Source organism: Ursus arctos, unplaced genomic scaffold (genome assembly GCF_023065955.2).
Source record: "Ursus arctos isolate Adak ecotype North America unplaced genomic scaffold, UrsArc2.0 scaffold_17, whole genome shotgun sequence".
Lineage (NCBI taxonomy): Eukaryota > Metazoa > Chordata > Mammalia > Carnivora > Ursidae > Ursus > Ursus arctos.
This window is the reverse complement of record NW_026622841.1, coordinates 7817214-7834190: the sequence shown is the minus strand read 5'-3', so window position 1 is coordinate 7834190 and position 16977 is coordinate 7817214. Positions and strand designations below refer to the sequence as shown.

Sequence of the window (16977 nt, the reverse complement as noted above, 5' to 3'; positions counted from 1 at the left end):
CAAATTACATAACTTTATTAACAAGTACAAATACGTCCTCGAGAAAAGGTCAAGGGTATAATAATACCCAGCAAAGGAAAAAGCGTGGCCTCCCTCGTCTGAAGTTAAAATCCCCTCATGCATTTTACTTATTACAGTTTGCTCTGCACTGAACTGTGTCCCCACAAAATTTACGGATTGGAACCCTCACCCCAATGTGACTATATTTGGAAATAGGGCCTTTAAGGAGGTAATTAAGGTTCCATGAGGTCTTAAGTGTGGGACCCTGATCGCGCAATATTAGTTGCCTCAGAAGAAGAGGAAGAGACCGCCGGAAAGCACAGAGACTAAACAGGTGTTTCAAAGGTTCTGCGAGGAAACAGAGCCCAGTGGGGGCTGCCAGGAGCTGGGGAGGAGGAGATGGAGAGATGTCGGTCAAGGATACAAATTTTCCCTTATCGGAAGAATGCCTTCTGAGGATGCAAGGGGCAGCTCGGTGACTTCGGTTAACAATGCGGTGTGTGTACTTGGGAGTTGCCGAGAGTACAACTTAAACATTCTCACCCCACACACGAACGAGGAATGACGTCTGTAAGGTGATGGGTGTGTTCATGATCTCGATGAGTGTTCCCCAGTGTACGTGTGTATCAGATCGTCACCTGTACCCTTGACATATATACAATTGTATTTCTCAATTGTACCTCAGTTTTAATAGTAAAAGGTAAAAAATAATAATAAAAGCAGAAAAAGCCTCTTGTCTAAATAAAAAAATTTAAAAGAGACAACAAAATACAAAAAGAGAGAGATCTGTGAGGAAATGTAGCAAAACGTTGGCAAGGCTTTGGCGTCAGTCTCCGGACCTCGATCTGCCTCTGTGCTTGTCCACTTGTCAGCTTTGCAAGTCCGTAAACGCCTGTAGGCTTCGGTCTGGTTTTCCCCCCGGGAGAATGAGGATATGCAATTTCACATTATAGAACTGATATGAGGGGCGCCTGGGTGGCTCAGTCAGTTGGGCGTCTACCTTTGGCTCAGGTCATGATCCCGATGGCCTGGGATCGAGTCCTGCATCAGACTCCCGGCTCAGTGGCAAGTCTGCTTCTCCCTCTCCCTCTGCCCCTCCCCCTGCTCATGCTCTCTCTCTCAAATAAGTAAATAAATCTAAAAAAAAAAGAAAAAGAATTGATATGAGGATTTTTTTAAATGATATTTCTAATGTACTTAGTGTAGGGTCTGCATGAAATACGTGCTCAATGGACAGTGGTTATTATGTCATGGCTTTTGCAAATCACTTTGTTTATGGGTTGAAACCCATGATCTCTATTTTCTCATTGATTCAAATGTACAGAACCTGGGCCTCAGTACCCCCAGTGAATCTATTCAAGGGTCGGGAAGAGGCGCCTGGGTGGCTCAGTCGGTGAAGCCTCTGCCTTCGGCTTAGGTCATGATCTCAGGGTCCTGGGATCGAGTCCCACATGGGGCTCCCTGCTCAGCGGGTAGTCTCCTTCCTCTGTCTCTGCCTGCTGATCCCTCCCCCCACTCATGCTCTCACTCTCTCTCTCTTTCTCAAATAAATGAATAAAATCTTTAAAAAGAAGCTACTGGGGCCCTGGAATCTCCACAGGAATTTCAGAAGCACCCCCCAGGAGAGCACACAGATTAAATAAAACATAGTCCGGTTTGAACTGTAATTAGGGGGAATTGAATAAAATTCAAATAGGCTTACAGAAAAGACGTGGGCAGTGAGTCCCTGGCATAACCAGTGTGCGCTAAGTCCTTATTACGATACTTGCGGACAGCTCCTGGCCACTCCACCTCTACTCTGGTTTCCACTTCTGCCACCTGCCAGGTAAACATCCAAGTAGTAGATGCCCACGAAAACCTTCTGGCCCACGATTCTCTGCGGTGAGAGCTCATAGCAACCTCTGTTCTGCCCCCGAGCCATTCCTCCGCTCTGTCCTTCAGCGTCCCCGCCCGGCCTCCCATCTGTACCCCCCTTTCCCTGCCCGCCCTTCGAAAACCCTTGTTAAGGAAGATGGCGTCTGCTCTGTGTCTGCTCAGGCCTGATGGTTGTTGATGCCTTTCCTCTGGGCTGCCCCATTCCTCCTGAAGCAACTGTTTACTTGGCCTTTTAAAAGGCCTTTTAAAAAACATGCTTTATTATTTAAACAGATAACACCCTTCCCTCTCTTCCAGATCCCCACAAACCAATAAAACCCGTAAATTCAAATCAAGTATCCATTATTTCTTACCAATTACTAAGCACGAGTGTAATGCTTTGGGACCCTTCTGACTGACTAAAGAAACGATTTCCGTTATATTTTATGTAAAGAACACGCACGTGTTGGTAAGCACAGAAAACCAGAAGCTAGCAGAAAGGGAAAAGGAGTGGAGCAGAGAGCTTCATTCCTCAGGAAGGGCGGATATCGATAAGGTGCCATCATTCTGTTTTGTCTTCTGGGTGTGATGTGACTCTCTGGTCCTGCATCCTGATTTGGTTGTTATTTTCCATTGCATCTATGTTCCTTCTAGTTCTTTACTGGTTAGAATCTTTTAGGGTGCATCAGGAAAGATTCCCTTTTACGGCTAGAGTGACTTCTCCTTCCTTGTCCTGTGGTACTTAAGTTTCTGGAATTGGGAGGAGTCTTAAAATTTTGTTAGAATAGGCAAATGTTCTCAGTGTCTCCATATCCACTATATTTCCTTCTTTACGGAACGGAACTGCGTTCTTCAGTCTGGGGACTGTGCACATACCATGGGAAGAGGGGGAGAGGGATGTTATAAGTGTCATTTCAGAGTATACTGCAAACTGCCAGGGAAATATGGAGTTGTATTTTTTTTTCCCAGCTTGTCAATATTCCCTGAAAATATGAGTAGAAAGTATTATTTTCTATTAAAACAAACATGAATATACAATGGAACAGAAACAAAAATGTAAAAAGACTTTTAAGATAAACTAATAGCCATTAGCAAATTTGTTGCTTTTAAGTTCTAGAACTCCCCACATTCCCAGGGCACGTATTCGCCTCATTTGCCTTTAAGGGATGATCTGGACGGAAAGTGGAGGAAGCGTTTAAATAGTCTGTGTTTAGTGGTGTGAACAGTCCATTCTAGCAAGTGTTTAACTGAAGCCACAAAGTTGGTTTCTGCTTTGTTTTCATCAACAGTGCCAAAGGGCATAATTCAAATAAATGTTGAGAAAATGCTTAATTATTCCTCTCTCTCATTCTCATTGTTGCCATAATCAAGCAGTACTTATTAAGCCTTCATCTGCACAGTTCTGATTGAGGTATGTTATTTTTGTGATAAGCATTAAATAGCATCATTTGTGAATTGTCTGTAAAGAAATGGTTGAAGCAAAAAAAAAAAAAATCGTAATTTAATTTCCAGTTAGACTAGAAATTGTTCGTAGAGGAGATGAAGAATGCTACGTTGACCTTGAAGGACAATAATGTTCAAAACCCGGCACAGGGAGGGGCGGCAGGCTGACCTGGGGGAGAGAGCACAGACGTTGAGCAAGAACACACCAGAAAGAATATGGACCCATTGGGCAGAGACAGAAGGGAGAAAACGAACATTGGCTGGGTACCTCAAGTCCTGGGCGTCTTCCCAGGTGTGTTTCACCCAATCCGCAAGACACAGGGGGCAGAGGGCAGTTGTGGTGGTGGAAATGATGTCCGCAGCTCTCTTCTCAGCCCCGTTGGTGTCCAGCCCAGATCCTAGGAAGCACAGGCTGCATGCACCCTTCTTTTGAGTTTCTTGTTGTCTCCTTAACCAGCCGCCATTCCCAAAGCCGCCTGTGGACTGCTTGTAAAGGCAGGGACTGTCCTTCCCATTCCTGTATCTCCCCGGTGGGGTGTTGAACTGTTTTAGCCAATGTTTGACACATAGTAGCTGCATGAGTGAATTTTCACACTCAAGATTCTAGGGTAAAAAGCTGTCTGTGCCAGACTCTTCCAAATCCACAATGTAAGCCTTCACATTTAGCCCACGAGCAATATGAATTACAGGTGTTCTCCAGTACTGTTCTCTTTCGGGTATTTCTCATTTATTTTTTAAATAAGATAAAACCAAGGCCAGGAACACTGTCTTAATATTAGAATTTCCAGCTGGTTTATGCTGATAAATGCCAGTAGCTCCACTTGTAAGAACTGTGAATTATCTTCTAGGAAGTCAATGGTAAGATAAGGAAGCAAAATTGTTGAAATGTATAAGTGATTTTTTCCATATTAGATTACTCGCTCATAACTTGGTCACATAAATATTATGTGAAAATGCCACCTTCTTCAGGAGGCCCTCCCTGACCATCCCATCTAGGTGACCTTGCTGGAGTCAATGGTGACGTCCTATCTTTCCACAATGGTGGTAGCACTCAACGTGTTGGAATGAAATTAAGACTCACTGATTTCAGAATCAAATGAGTCATATAGCACCATTCATGTCATCCAAAATTTGCAGCTAAGGAAACTGAGAACCCAAGAGACAAAGTGAGTCTGACAAGGTTGGTGACTCCTACAAGTAGCAGAAGCAGCGTGCATCTCTGGTCTTCTGGCTCCGAGTTCCCCTCCCCCACCCCCCCACCCCGACCTCACCCTAGGTCCCCGTGATTTCTCCTCTTTTCTGCCTCTTCCCAGATCCAGTGTTCCTCCTTGCAAAATCAGGGTCCGACAGGAAACGAGAAGACATGACCAGATGGTATTTTAAGGGATTTTAAAGGACTACGTACAGTGCTGGGAGGGAAGTTACAGAACCAACAAGGAATCGTGAAGGACGGATAACAGCGGGCAGCGTTAGCACCCTCAGAGTAAAGGGGCAAAGAGACGAACTGTGGTTAGGGGGTGCTGGGAGAGGCAGGGCAGGGAGCAGAAAGGTCCAGACACTCAGAAGGACGCTGGGCTGGCAGAACCCCAGGAGCGAGCAGGAGGGCAAGGCAAAGAGGAAATGTCCATACCTCCCTCCTCCCTTGATCTGCGTGGGGAGACTTAATCTACAAGGGAATTAGGCCAACAGTGAATCTAAAGTGATTTTTATGTAGAAAGCAAGATTTCACTCTCACGATTTTTAATATTAAGAGGTTCTACCAGTTTAATTAGCCTTTTATTACCCAATTCATTTGCATTTCTCCCTGGACCTCAAGCTTCCGAAACTGCAAGGATGTTTTCCAAGTCACCCAACTAACCTGATGATGAAAACGGCTTTAGGTGCATGACCTCACAGAGGACACGCCACTGGAGGAGAAGGATGAGATGTTCCTTGTTTCTGTGAGAGCGGACTGTCTTGTCTCAATTCCTCCCGGTTGAGACCAGAAACATTATCAATCAAACTCGATACATCTTTTCCTTTGGGTGAAATACACACTCTGGAGGGCAGAGCACTCTGGGTCTAGTTTTCTTCTCTGCCCACTAAGCTCATTCTCAAGGATGAAGAATAACTAATTCCTGGTTAAGAAAAAGGATGGGGAGGCCCCTGAAAGGGTGACATTTTCTCCCTCTGTTGTCGGCATTCTGACAAGCTTCTCGGTGGTCACTTCTGTTTCCGTTTGCATTAGACAAATTTTTCATTTCAGGGATGTGTCCGAACTCCCAAAAGCATAGATAGAATTTTCCTTCAATCTGTTTTCTAGAAGATTCAACTTTCTGGACATTTTAGTAACCGTAAATGTTCATTGTTTAGGTTAATCGTATCACGAAGTGGGTTCAGTTACTCACAAACCCGACAGGATAAGTCAGGGCCTTGAAGTTTACAATTGTGAAAGCTTTTCCTGCTAATTGATGGTTACTGGTTGGGATACAGTGTAATTTGCCTGCTCAAAAAAGGTTTTAAGAAAGTGTGTAATTTGCTTTTGTATGTGGAAAGCAAGTACAAAAGAAAAGAATGCAGCTTACAGGCTCTCCATCAAAAACAGCTTTTTTTCAGAAAAGCTTTTCTTGTTTTTTTCCAGTAGCTAGGGGCTACTAGAAGTTTGAGATCTCTAGAAAATTAACCTAGCTCCCTGGCATCCAAATGTTTAACAAGACACGCTTAAGGAAAATATTGAGCCCTGAATACGTTTTTAACTCGAAGAGGAATAAAGCACCAAATTCCTCCATTTGTCACACCCGTGTGCTTACCTGGAGCTCTCTTTTGAGGATTTGTGGGCGTCTGCTTTGTTTGCTTTTTTGTTTTTGTTTTGTTTTGTTCTGTTTGTTTTTCGATATATCCCTTGGCTTTTCTCCATCTATTTCTTAGTACACCTCTCTTTCCTTCCCTTCTCTCAGGTCATGGGTTTGGTTCCTCGAAGATGTCGCGAGCACAGACATTTCCCAGCTATGCCTCGGAGCAGAGCGAAGAGACCCAGCAGTCTCTGTCCCGGTCAAGCAGTTATGGGTTCAGCTACAGCTCCAGCCTCATTCAATGACAGTCAGAGAGCCACTGCGACCGGAGAGACAGTCTGTCCGGACCTGCTGGTAGGGTCGCTGCACCCTCTGCCTCCTGGAAGACCAACTGCAGTCAAAATTGAAACGGGGCGGGTCTAGCCCCAATCCCAGTGGAAGGTTAAAAACTGGAGCTCTGCTTCCTTGACTCTGTGGCTACGTCCTTTATTTATTGAATTTCTTGGGGGTGGGGCGGGAATCTATGTTTTACAAAAATAGAATCCAAGTCGTATGAACAGTCATTTAAATGAAATTCTTTGTTTCTGACGGTAGCAGAAGCCTGGGCACCATGAGAAGTTGCCCACACCAGGTTGTGCGTGGCTGGTGGGCATGACCCCTCTCCTTGTGGCTCAGCCCTCCCGCCTGAGGACAGGGTCTGTCGTTAGACATGAGGTCACCCACCACAGGCTATGTGGCTTGGAAGGTTTTGACGGGGACAAATCCTGCAAGGTCTACAAATGGCATCATAACCCTCCATATAAATAAGCCCCAGTGACAATTAAGGGAACCCGAGATTTAGAACACACTGTTGAGCGGGGCCCCGTAGCTCTGCTGTGTGTGTGCGCGTGTGCATCTGTAGACAAACAGAGATACGGGTATCGCTGTGTCCATCTGTAGCTAACAAGTATGTATCAAATGTGTGCTGAGGGTGACAGGATGTACTCACTTACATTGTTGGAAACTGCAATTTGGTGCATTAACGTTAAGATTGTTATGTTGAAGAGCTATTTTTAAAATAGTGCTGTAAAAAAAAGGCTTCTTATTAGCAAAAGTGTTTATGTAGTCAAGTCTGCTCCTCTGACAAGTATAAACGATACATGAGAGGGAGGGACACACTCGAAAACGAAAACAAGAGAACGGGTCTAGCCGTCCTACGTGTCACGTCGCCACGCTGTCTTTCTGGTTAGTGCTCCCTTGTTGACAGTGTTTCTCTCTTTGGCCATCCCTCTGAGCTACGTGAGGAAGATCGGGTGTGACCACCCACCGGCTTCCATTTACCCTCGAGTAAAGAAAGACTTGAGATGAGAAACTGCGTTTCAAGAAAGAGATTATATATATATATATATATATATATATATATATATATATATATATATGAACTCAGCTAATTTTGCATTTGGGAGAACAGTGGGCACAGGATTGGAGAAATTAATTAATTTAAGATTTTATAAATGCCATTCTCAAAGAGCCATTGGGCGCTTGTGATTTACTGTGTAACAAGAATTTGCTAGGCTTTACTTTCTTTCAAATGGACATGGGTTGGCTGGGATTATAAGAGAAAATGGATCAAATATGACTTTTTTCATCCCTGACGTTAGTGACAAACCTACCAAGTTTAAAGGGAAGTGAGTGGTTGACTTCCACGTGATCTAAAGAATTTGGCTAATTTAATTAGGGTCAACAAAGATATTTTTGTCCTTAATTTTGAAGTTTACTCAAGTAAAAATAAAAATTATTCTGCCTGAATTATGTGATGCCACATGCCTAAGATGGTGAGCTTGTAAATACTCCAAGGGGAATCTAAAGGACAGTGAGCCCAGATCGTATAAGATAAATGATTTTTTTTTCTTAATAGCAAAATTCTTTAACTTATTAGTCTGCTGAAGGGGTACCTGTTTTGCTGATCTGTAATAAGACTTTTTTTTTTTTATCTTTATCCATAGCTCGAATGCAGACTGCAAATTCATTTCAGAGAATTACTACTGACTAGGAATGGTTCTGGGTCCCTCCTAGATAAATTTACACTTACAGCAACTACCTAGACTCTCTGAATCTCTCAGATAAGTATGAAAACCCCATCAAGATGCTAATCATAAGAGTTAATGTGGCTGTGAAAAATAATTATCTTAAGCTTTCAGGGATAAAAAGAAAATTACTCAAACTCTCTGCACTGTGAATCTTGCTGACACAGCAGAAAAGCAGATGACTGGTTCCTGATGATGATACAGCCTTCCCTAAAATCCCAGCTTGCGGGGTCACAGGCCTCTAAATCACTTAGCATATTGGCGTTTGCTTCTGCAATGCCGTGCGCAAACCATACCGGAGCAACTCCCCGCTGAGACCATTGGCGCACAGCTCCTAGTGGTGCCACATCCAGAGCAAGCCTCTCGCCCGCTCACTCAGTCGAGCTGTTGCTTAGAGACCACAGTTTCTACATGGGACTTGTGGGGAAAGGCCCTCAGGGGTCCTGGTTCATGTCTCAGCTTCATTAATGTGCGAGAAGCACAGACAGCGAGTCCGGGGGTGGGGGGGGATTCTGCTAATTAGATGAGTCTGCTCTTGTGTCTGTTTGGTGGAAGACACAATACCTGCATGAAATTGCTTTCAGAACATCATTTGCTTGCGATCATTACCAGTGAGCATAACTGAGGAGATACCAAAGATCGGGCTAACCTTGGGCCAGTTCATTCTGAAAATAATGTCATTAGAAGAGTGTGTGAGAGAAATTTCCATCCCAAGTCTTTAACCCAGTCTCATCCCAATGAGGATAAGGCTATAAAGTCTCTTGTGCATTTTTGGTGATTTATTCTAGTATACTCCTCCATCTATACTTATAATTGTAGCTGAGTTAAAATTGCTAACCGAACAGATAGGAGAATTTATATTAGCCTAATACACTTGACATAAGGCAGTGTGCATTGTAATAAAAATGACAAGCAAATAAATCTTCTACAAAACCAAAGATGAAAGAAAGGTTACCATACCATTCTCCTGGAACTTCATAAAACCAATTTCATTGGAGCAATTAGAATGGATGTAGACACATATTCAATTTTCTTAAACTCATAGGTTTTTGACTGACAATGCCTCTACACTTTGAAAGTCATTTTTCTCCCTCAGAAATTTTTATCTTTCCTGCCATTGGGGTTGCTATGAACCAAAGACATCCTTTGGCTCCTTCTAAAGGTGACTCAGTTGGGGTTCCAACTGAGGCAGGTGAGTGAAGATGGTCACAGTTTCCATATTGGGTTAGAAGAGAGCAGTGGTGAAGGACCCAAACCCAAGTAATGGAGGCTCTTCTGAGAGCAGAGAAGGCCTGGAGGTGGTACACAGTTCACAGAAAGATGACACCGGGGGGGGGGGGTATTTTTTACATACCCAAGTTTTCTTCTGAAAATACTAATGCAATGGCACCCATGACCAACACCTGACATTATCTTTAAAATGTGGAAAAGTATAACATAACCTTGACCCAATAGTTTACCATACTGGTGGGGGAAAAAGAAAACACATCCTTCACTTATTCATTGAATGACGAATAGGCACTCAGAACTAATTTATTTATGCAGGTTGCAGATATTTATGAATCAATAGGTTCTGGCCACTGCCACAACATGAACTGAATGAAGTAAGAAATGTATATTTGCTTATATACTAGGGAAGACACTGTTTGATGGAGCATGTGAAATAAAGTGAAACCTATTTATTAAAAGTAAACCTCACTTTTTTCACCAAGTAGTAACTAGTACTCTAGTTGTACGATTGTACAATTGTACTTGTACAATTTTTCTCTGTCTTCATTGGGCAATTATGTTTGAAAATCATTTATCACCTATAAAATGGTCAACCACTAATACTTTCTGTCCAGTATAGAAACAATGGACTGATAAATAACATTACACTCTTAATAGTTTTTACAGATCCAATTTATTTATTGCATGTGGTATCTTTAGAGTAGATATTAACAACATAACCACAAAAACTGATGTCTGCCCCTCATTCTTTGGCCAATATCTCAGAAAACTTCGTAAAAACAAACAACAACAACAAAAAACCATGAGTATCCTAATCCCTAGATTATTTGAACCACTTACTCAAATCAACCATCAATGTTACAGTGAAAACAAGCTAAGCAAATTATATTATAAAAAAATTTGTAGTCCAGTTTTGATGATTATAACACAGCACCATTAATGGGCAATATACCTTCAGTGGGGCTGAGCTTTAGGCCTTTAACACGTTATGTCTTATAACAAATATTATACTAAAAACTGCTCAAAGTGAAAATGATACACTTTTCTCCAATTCTATTAACATATCATGTCGATCAGTATCTTGCAATTTCAAATTACTTTATCAATCATTAACTATACTTTATAATTCCGCAACCTTGACCTTCTCCAAATAGATAAAAATGGCCACTGTATTTCCATTAATAATTGTAACACTAGGTGGTGTGCCACACAGATGAATTTCTAGTCTATGAAATGTGTGGAGGACAATTTCCCATGGAGGGGGCAGAGAAGAAGGACGGGACCCACTCAGGAGGGCAGCAATTTAGATAAAATTGTAAAGACTCCAATGAAATGTCCAAAGTAGCACTGAGACTCTACTTTCTTAACATTCTAACCTCAGTTTCATATCACAGACTCGGCCTTCTTGACCAGCTTCCCCTCGTACCAAGCATGCAATTGAAAGAAGACATGCCATGTTTTGAAGTGACCAGAGAAAGACAACACGTACCAATAAGTATGCTTCCTTGGGTTTAGTGAAAATTACTGAACATGAAAGAATGTGTAACAAAATCCCATGGTAAAATGTCTCTTTGGTGACATGAGGATCATTTCTGTGTTTCGAAATGAAGGTATCTTATCTGTGACCCTGGCTGGGGACTAAGTATGTCAGAAGAGAGCCACAGCCTCGTGCATGCATTCTCTATGAATGTATTTGCAAAATTAACCCGCATTTTTCTCCCTGGAACTACCACAAATCCTTACTTTCTTACTCGAGAATGTGAATCTTTGTTGTATCATTTCTACAATTACCACAACTTGTTGAGGCAGTAGCTACTTTACAGACTCTCATGGAAGTATCATGAGATGTTGGACACATTTTCTAGATGGGCGGGATGCCAGCTAGCTCTGGAAGCAATCGTGTGGAATAAAGGTCCCACTTTACATTCTACTCAGGAGGAAACCCAAACCCATGAATGTTGTCATTTATTCAAAGGCAAAGAAAGAGGAACAGTTTTGCCCAATTCCAGGCTCCTGGTCCAGGATTTCCTCGGCTCCATTTTGTCTCCCATTTAGATGCAGTGGGAGTTGAGAAATGCCACATGGCCTCTAAATAAGTGGGCCCTTTCATAACATTTAAGTGTCTCCTCAGATTTTTCAGATGTTCCTAACCCTTCCTGGACTCATCACTAACTGTGTCAATAGAGAGGATTTATGAGACAATTCATTGGACTTAGAGGTCATGAGTGACTGGTATAAACTTTATTACTCTTACATTATCACCCAGTTCTTCGTTGGAAATTCAAACTTATTCTAAAGCGATAGTCAAACTAAAAAAAAATAAGTGTATATGTTTTGTATTCCTACTGATTCATCATATTGTAATTGTGATGATTATTTTGGGGACCTTTATCATTCTGTAGCACTTTGGCTTAATTCTTTATGGTGTTTGTCACAATGTGGTTAGGTAATTACATCAGGCTTACATTTTGTTTCATGTGAACTTCAAAAATGTTCCATTTTCAGCTGAAATTGGGAAATGACTTTTTTTTATAATAAAATAGGTTACATATCAAGTTTTTTTATACACTTCAGTAGACAAGTATTTAAATTAACTGAAGCCTAGATAAATAAGAAATCAGTTGAAATTACCAAGTAATATGAAAAACACATTTTACTCATGATTTTCATACACTTTTCCCTAGTTTAAGATTTTTCATATCTTGTAAACATTTAAAGGAGAGGAAAAATACATTTGTAAGAGAAATATTACAATGTCCTTCTAATAATTCTGTTTAATAAGTTTTTATTTTACCTCATCTTCTATGCCTACTACCCTATATTCCATATTCCAATTTTAAGAAGAATGAATAAATTTAAATTTTTTAATAGTTATTTGGGGCTAGTTTCAGTGGTTGATACAATTCACTTTCTCCATCTGTTCTCTACTTTTAGGATGATTTTAGACTTAAAGAGAGCATAAACTCAGCCCTTTTTTGTAGACAGAGAATCATGCATTGGGTGGAGCAAGGGTCTACCCTGACCCCGCAGTCGTGTTCACATCGGTATGTGATTGCTTCCTTAATTCACTCAAGTGATCCACAGCCTCATAAGACTTGCTTAATTTTTGGAAAACTGAGATTTAAAAGCCTAAGTTTGGGAAAAGAAGATTGAGATAATGACTTTTTTTTTTTCAAAAGTCACTACAGATTATCTCTTGAAGAAAACAATGTGAGAGGGTTTCTAAGGTGTTTTAATATTGTTAACTATTTGACAGAAGGACTGAAAGGCAGGGAAAATGAAGAATAAAATGGCAGTAGCATCTTGATATTACATATAAATCAAAAATTAGCATGGTATAGGTCAATATGGAATCATGTGACTAATCAAATTCAGATTTACGTATCTATTGTATAATTCAAAGAACAATGCTTATTCTTATATATATGTATGTATGTATGTATGTATCAGTGGGTTCAGTGGGGGAAAGGAAGCTCTAAATTTTTGTGAAGACCTAAAATAGAGAAGAGAGATTCCTCCCAGTTATAAAGCAGTCTGTATTACTTTGGCAAAGCAGGCAGAATATAAATCACAACAACGAATCCATCTACTCCCTGACAATAAATGAGCATAAAAGCCAGTGTCAACTTTATGGCAGATGACAGAACTCCCAGGACCTTTAGAGGCCCCTAGTATCTTCTCTGCACAAACCCTAACACACACACACACACACACACACACACACTCTTTTTTTTACTTTTGACCTACTCTGTATGTGCTACATTCGTTATCTTTTTCCTCGGTCCACCCAGAATTAGCCTACTTTCAAAATCCTTATTCTTATGGAATCTTCAAAATATATTAAATTATGTGTTATATGTTTGCTTTCTATAAATTCTTTTAAATTAATTTATATATACTTTGTGAAGTCTTCTATTGTGAAGGGATGTCATTTGTCATTGATTAGATATAATGTTTATGATTATTTTGATAAAAATAACTTTGGATGCTAGGCCCTTGTTAAGAAATAAAATATCCGTTACAAATTTGCTTCTATTGAAAGTTATATGATTTGACATACTTTATTTTTCATTACAATCTATTCCAGAAATACAGTAGTTTGGGGACGTCTGTACTTAAATACTAGTTGGGCCACCTTTGGAATGGAATGCAAAGGAATAGCTGTCCCTGGAATCTAAATGTGAATTTCTGGCAGAACAGAAAATATTATAAAAATGAGGCAATAATAAAATTAGGAAATTAAATTATTTTTAAATCTGTCTGTGTGATTTTTCCCCTTGGAAAGAACACGTGAAATACATAATATAAGAATTACTTTCTTCTGAATTCATAGTTTCTGTATCTCAATCCTTAATAGATACACCTAACAAATTGTTAGTAATGTCTGACTCATAATTCTAAGAAATTTACAACTGATATGGCTACAAAGAGGGTAATTTATAGTACTTTAAGTAATCCTCCATTACTGAAAAAAAAAGCAGTTCAAAAATACTAGTTTACACCACAACTTTGCATGACTGAGATTTTGAACATCTAAATAGATAGTTTTTACCCATGAGTTATTTAATATTGTTAGCACTATGATATTATATGATTTCATTATATTTTTATTATCATGTGATGAACTGTAACTATGTAATTAAACAGGATTCCAACAATCATAGTCCACTAACCTTTAAAATGCACTTATTCCTTCATTCCTTGGCTTGCTATTTTCAAAATAAAGTAAAAGAAGGCCCTTTATTATGTGTAGGAATACTGAGAATTTATTATGCATTCCCAGTGTTTTCCTAATCCTATGTTAAATAATTTTTACTAGGGCCACTGTGGCTTGGTGGAATTGTAGAATATTAATGTTGACAATGGCACTGGTGATCAACACTTTTATTTTCTAGTGAAGTGACATCCAGAGTTTTTAAGTGGCTTTCACAGTGTCACAAAACTCGAAAACAACTTTCCTTCCAGCACTGGGCTCGCCCCTTAACAACCAAAGATGATTACTGAAAATGAACATTTGGTAGACAAAGATTTCACCTCCAAGGTGAAATATGCACAGTCATGACCACACCAGATATTGATGACTTTATGATTTTCCATCCCATGGTATTGAACCTTAGTCACCTGGACTTAGACCTGTTTGCAGATACGTTCCCAGCGTCTGTTTCTCAAACTTTATCTTTAAATATTAGCTGGGCATTTGTTGTTGGTTCACTAGATTAATTTGTAAGGAGTATTTTTCCTTTTGTAGAGTCATGTCCTCCAGGAGAGCAAGAAGCTCCCACCTGTCTTGGACGAGCAGGGACGCCGGAGTGGGTGAGCAGGCCTGCTGCCAAAATGTCCAGCTAGGGTCGGTCTGGCCAAAGCACGAATTTGAAGCAAGTGCTGAAAACCAAGCGAGAGCTTTCAGTTCTATCAGCCAGTAGAAGTTTGGAACGTGAGGGGCAGTGAAGGGGCCCTTCTTTGCTTCTCCTGGATATGACTGGTGCCACTTTCATAATAAGTTGGTGAGGTGAACTTGAGGGATTTTTCTTCCTCTTTTTCTCACTATTAAAATGGTGAGGACCATGAAAAGTGCAAAGGTGTGTGTAAGTTTGGAGCTGACATCAAAGAGGATTTTTAATAAATGCATGCTATAGGTCACAGCCTAGGAGCAATTGCTCTGCTATTTTTGTAACGTAACGAAGAAAAACAAAACCAAAGAATCCCCTCAAATGGCAAAACTGCTATCTTTATTTCTAAATTAGTCAAGAAAAACATTAGACAAATTTATCTAATTTTCATATCCACATGGTGAATTAGAAAAATAAATGTTCGGGGGCTCCTGGGTGGCACAGCGGTTAAGCGTCTGCCTTCGGCTCAGGGCGTGATCCCGGCGTTATGGGATCGAGCCCCACATCAGGCTCCTCCACTGTGAGCCTGCTTCTTCCTCTCCCACTCCCCCACTCCCCCTGCTTGTGTTCCCTCTCTCGCTGGCTGTCTCTATCTCTGTCAAATAAATAAATAAAAATCTTAAAAAAAAAAAAAAAGAAAAGAAAAAGAAATGTTCGAGCAAGACCTAGATAGGCTATCTAAACACTCATGGAAATATGAGTTATCCTATATGTAGGTGTTTCAGGCTGCTGCTTTACTATGATCTCCAAGGCCAATCACTAAATACTTACTGAGGGCTTGTTACCTACAAAACATGCGTAAAGGGCAAGCAGCGTCTCCTTGCTCTTGGTTCTTGCCTATTTTTAATTACTTTTGATACACATCTGTGTCAGGCAGGAGCTCTGACAGCAAACAGGTATTTGGCTTTCCACAGAAGACATGAGATGACTAGAAATAAGGGAGTTAGGGGAGGCGAGAGAGGCCAGCCTCCCCAGCTTCCTAAATCCCTTTCTCAAAGCTCTCTCTGGATTTTTCCTTTCCCCTTCTCCTCCTCTCCCTCCTCCTCTTCCTTCGCCTCCTCCTCCACCTCCTCCTCTCTCTTTCTCTTTCTTTCTGTCTCTCTCTCTTTCAAGAGTTAAGACTCTGCTTTTTTTAATCACAGGAAATTATAAGAGTTGTCTAACATAGCTCCAAAATTAGCTCCTGTTATTCAAATTGTATAAATGGTTTAAACCACCTTCTCTAAAATTTCCAACTCCTCTCTTGACACAAACTTGAGCATAGGACAAACATGCAGTCACCCACTTTTCTATGTGTGTGAATTACAGAGCTCTGTTCTACATACCTTATTCTCTTCCGAGTATCTGCAAACTTCGGGTATAAGGTAGCCAAAAGAGAAAGTGCTATTTCAAAATTTAATTTAAAAACCATCCACTGAATCTTCTAAGTGGCAGGAATTCAAAATGAGCAAGAGTTGAGCCCTCCTCTAAGAAGCTCGCCATTTAGGGAAGAAGTATGCCTTTCATGTCATGAAGCAGGTACCATCGGTCTAGTGGTATTCAGCCAAAATCCCTTGACTTAGTAAACCCTTTCTTGTTCCAGGATCCATTAAAAATTTTGTTTTAGTTAGCCTGCTATTTTTGAGGTTTATGGTTTTTAGTGATTATATTTCAGAGAGCTAAACATAGAGACAGAGCTTGATGTCCAAAACAATAAGTACTAAAGCCACTAACCAGAAATAACCCTCACTCTCAGCAATATAATCTAAAGAAAAACATGCTCCAGAGGTATATTGTAGATCTTCTCCTTGGGTCCCCTACCTCCTTCCCCACCACATCTGACCCTCTTTCTCAATACTGAGAGGGGATGGCATTTGAACGACTGAGATGGCATGAACCACTGAGAGCTCTGACCGCGAAACATAACTGACAGAATGAATTGTTACAAATTTAGAATTTGTAAATAGGATGTCTAGGTATTCGATGAGAAAGGACGCCCACTGCTACTTTTAATATTGTGCACAACCTAGACTGATATGGGTGCTATTTGATATCTCAGGTAAAATCGCATATTACATGGCAGTATAATGCCATCCTCCATGTGACATTTCTTCTTCCTAGTTCTTCAACAGAGATATAAAATGTATAGAGATCCAAGAAGCATTATACCCCCAGAAATATATTATTGTGCTTGACATTTTAAACAATAACATTTGTATGTTTTATTTAACTGTGTGTTCAAGG

The 16977-nt window shown here is 40.5% G+C and overlaps 1 protein-coding gene across 1 annotated transcript in view; it reads left to right on the top strand.

The window, feature by feature from the left end:
* The window catches only part of DOK6 (docking protein 6), a 354731-nt gene extending 341342 nt beyond the window's left edge, over positions 1–13389 (top strand). The window contains exons 8-9 of the mRNA XM_026496474.4: positions 6234–6422; positions 8054–13389. Of these exons, the coding sequence (XP_026352259.1) occupies positions 6234–6373 (140 nt within the window). The 3' untranslated portion in view covers positions 6374–6422; positions 8054–13389. The remainder of the gene's footprint in view (positions 1–6233; positions 6423–8053) is intronic.
* The last annotated feature ends 3588 nt before the right edge of the window (positions 13390–16977 follow it).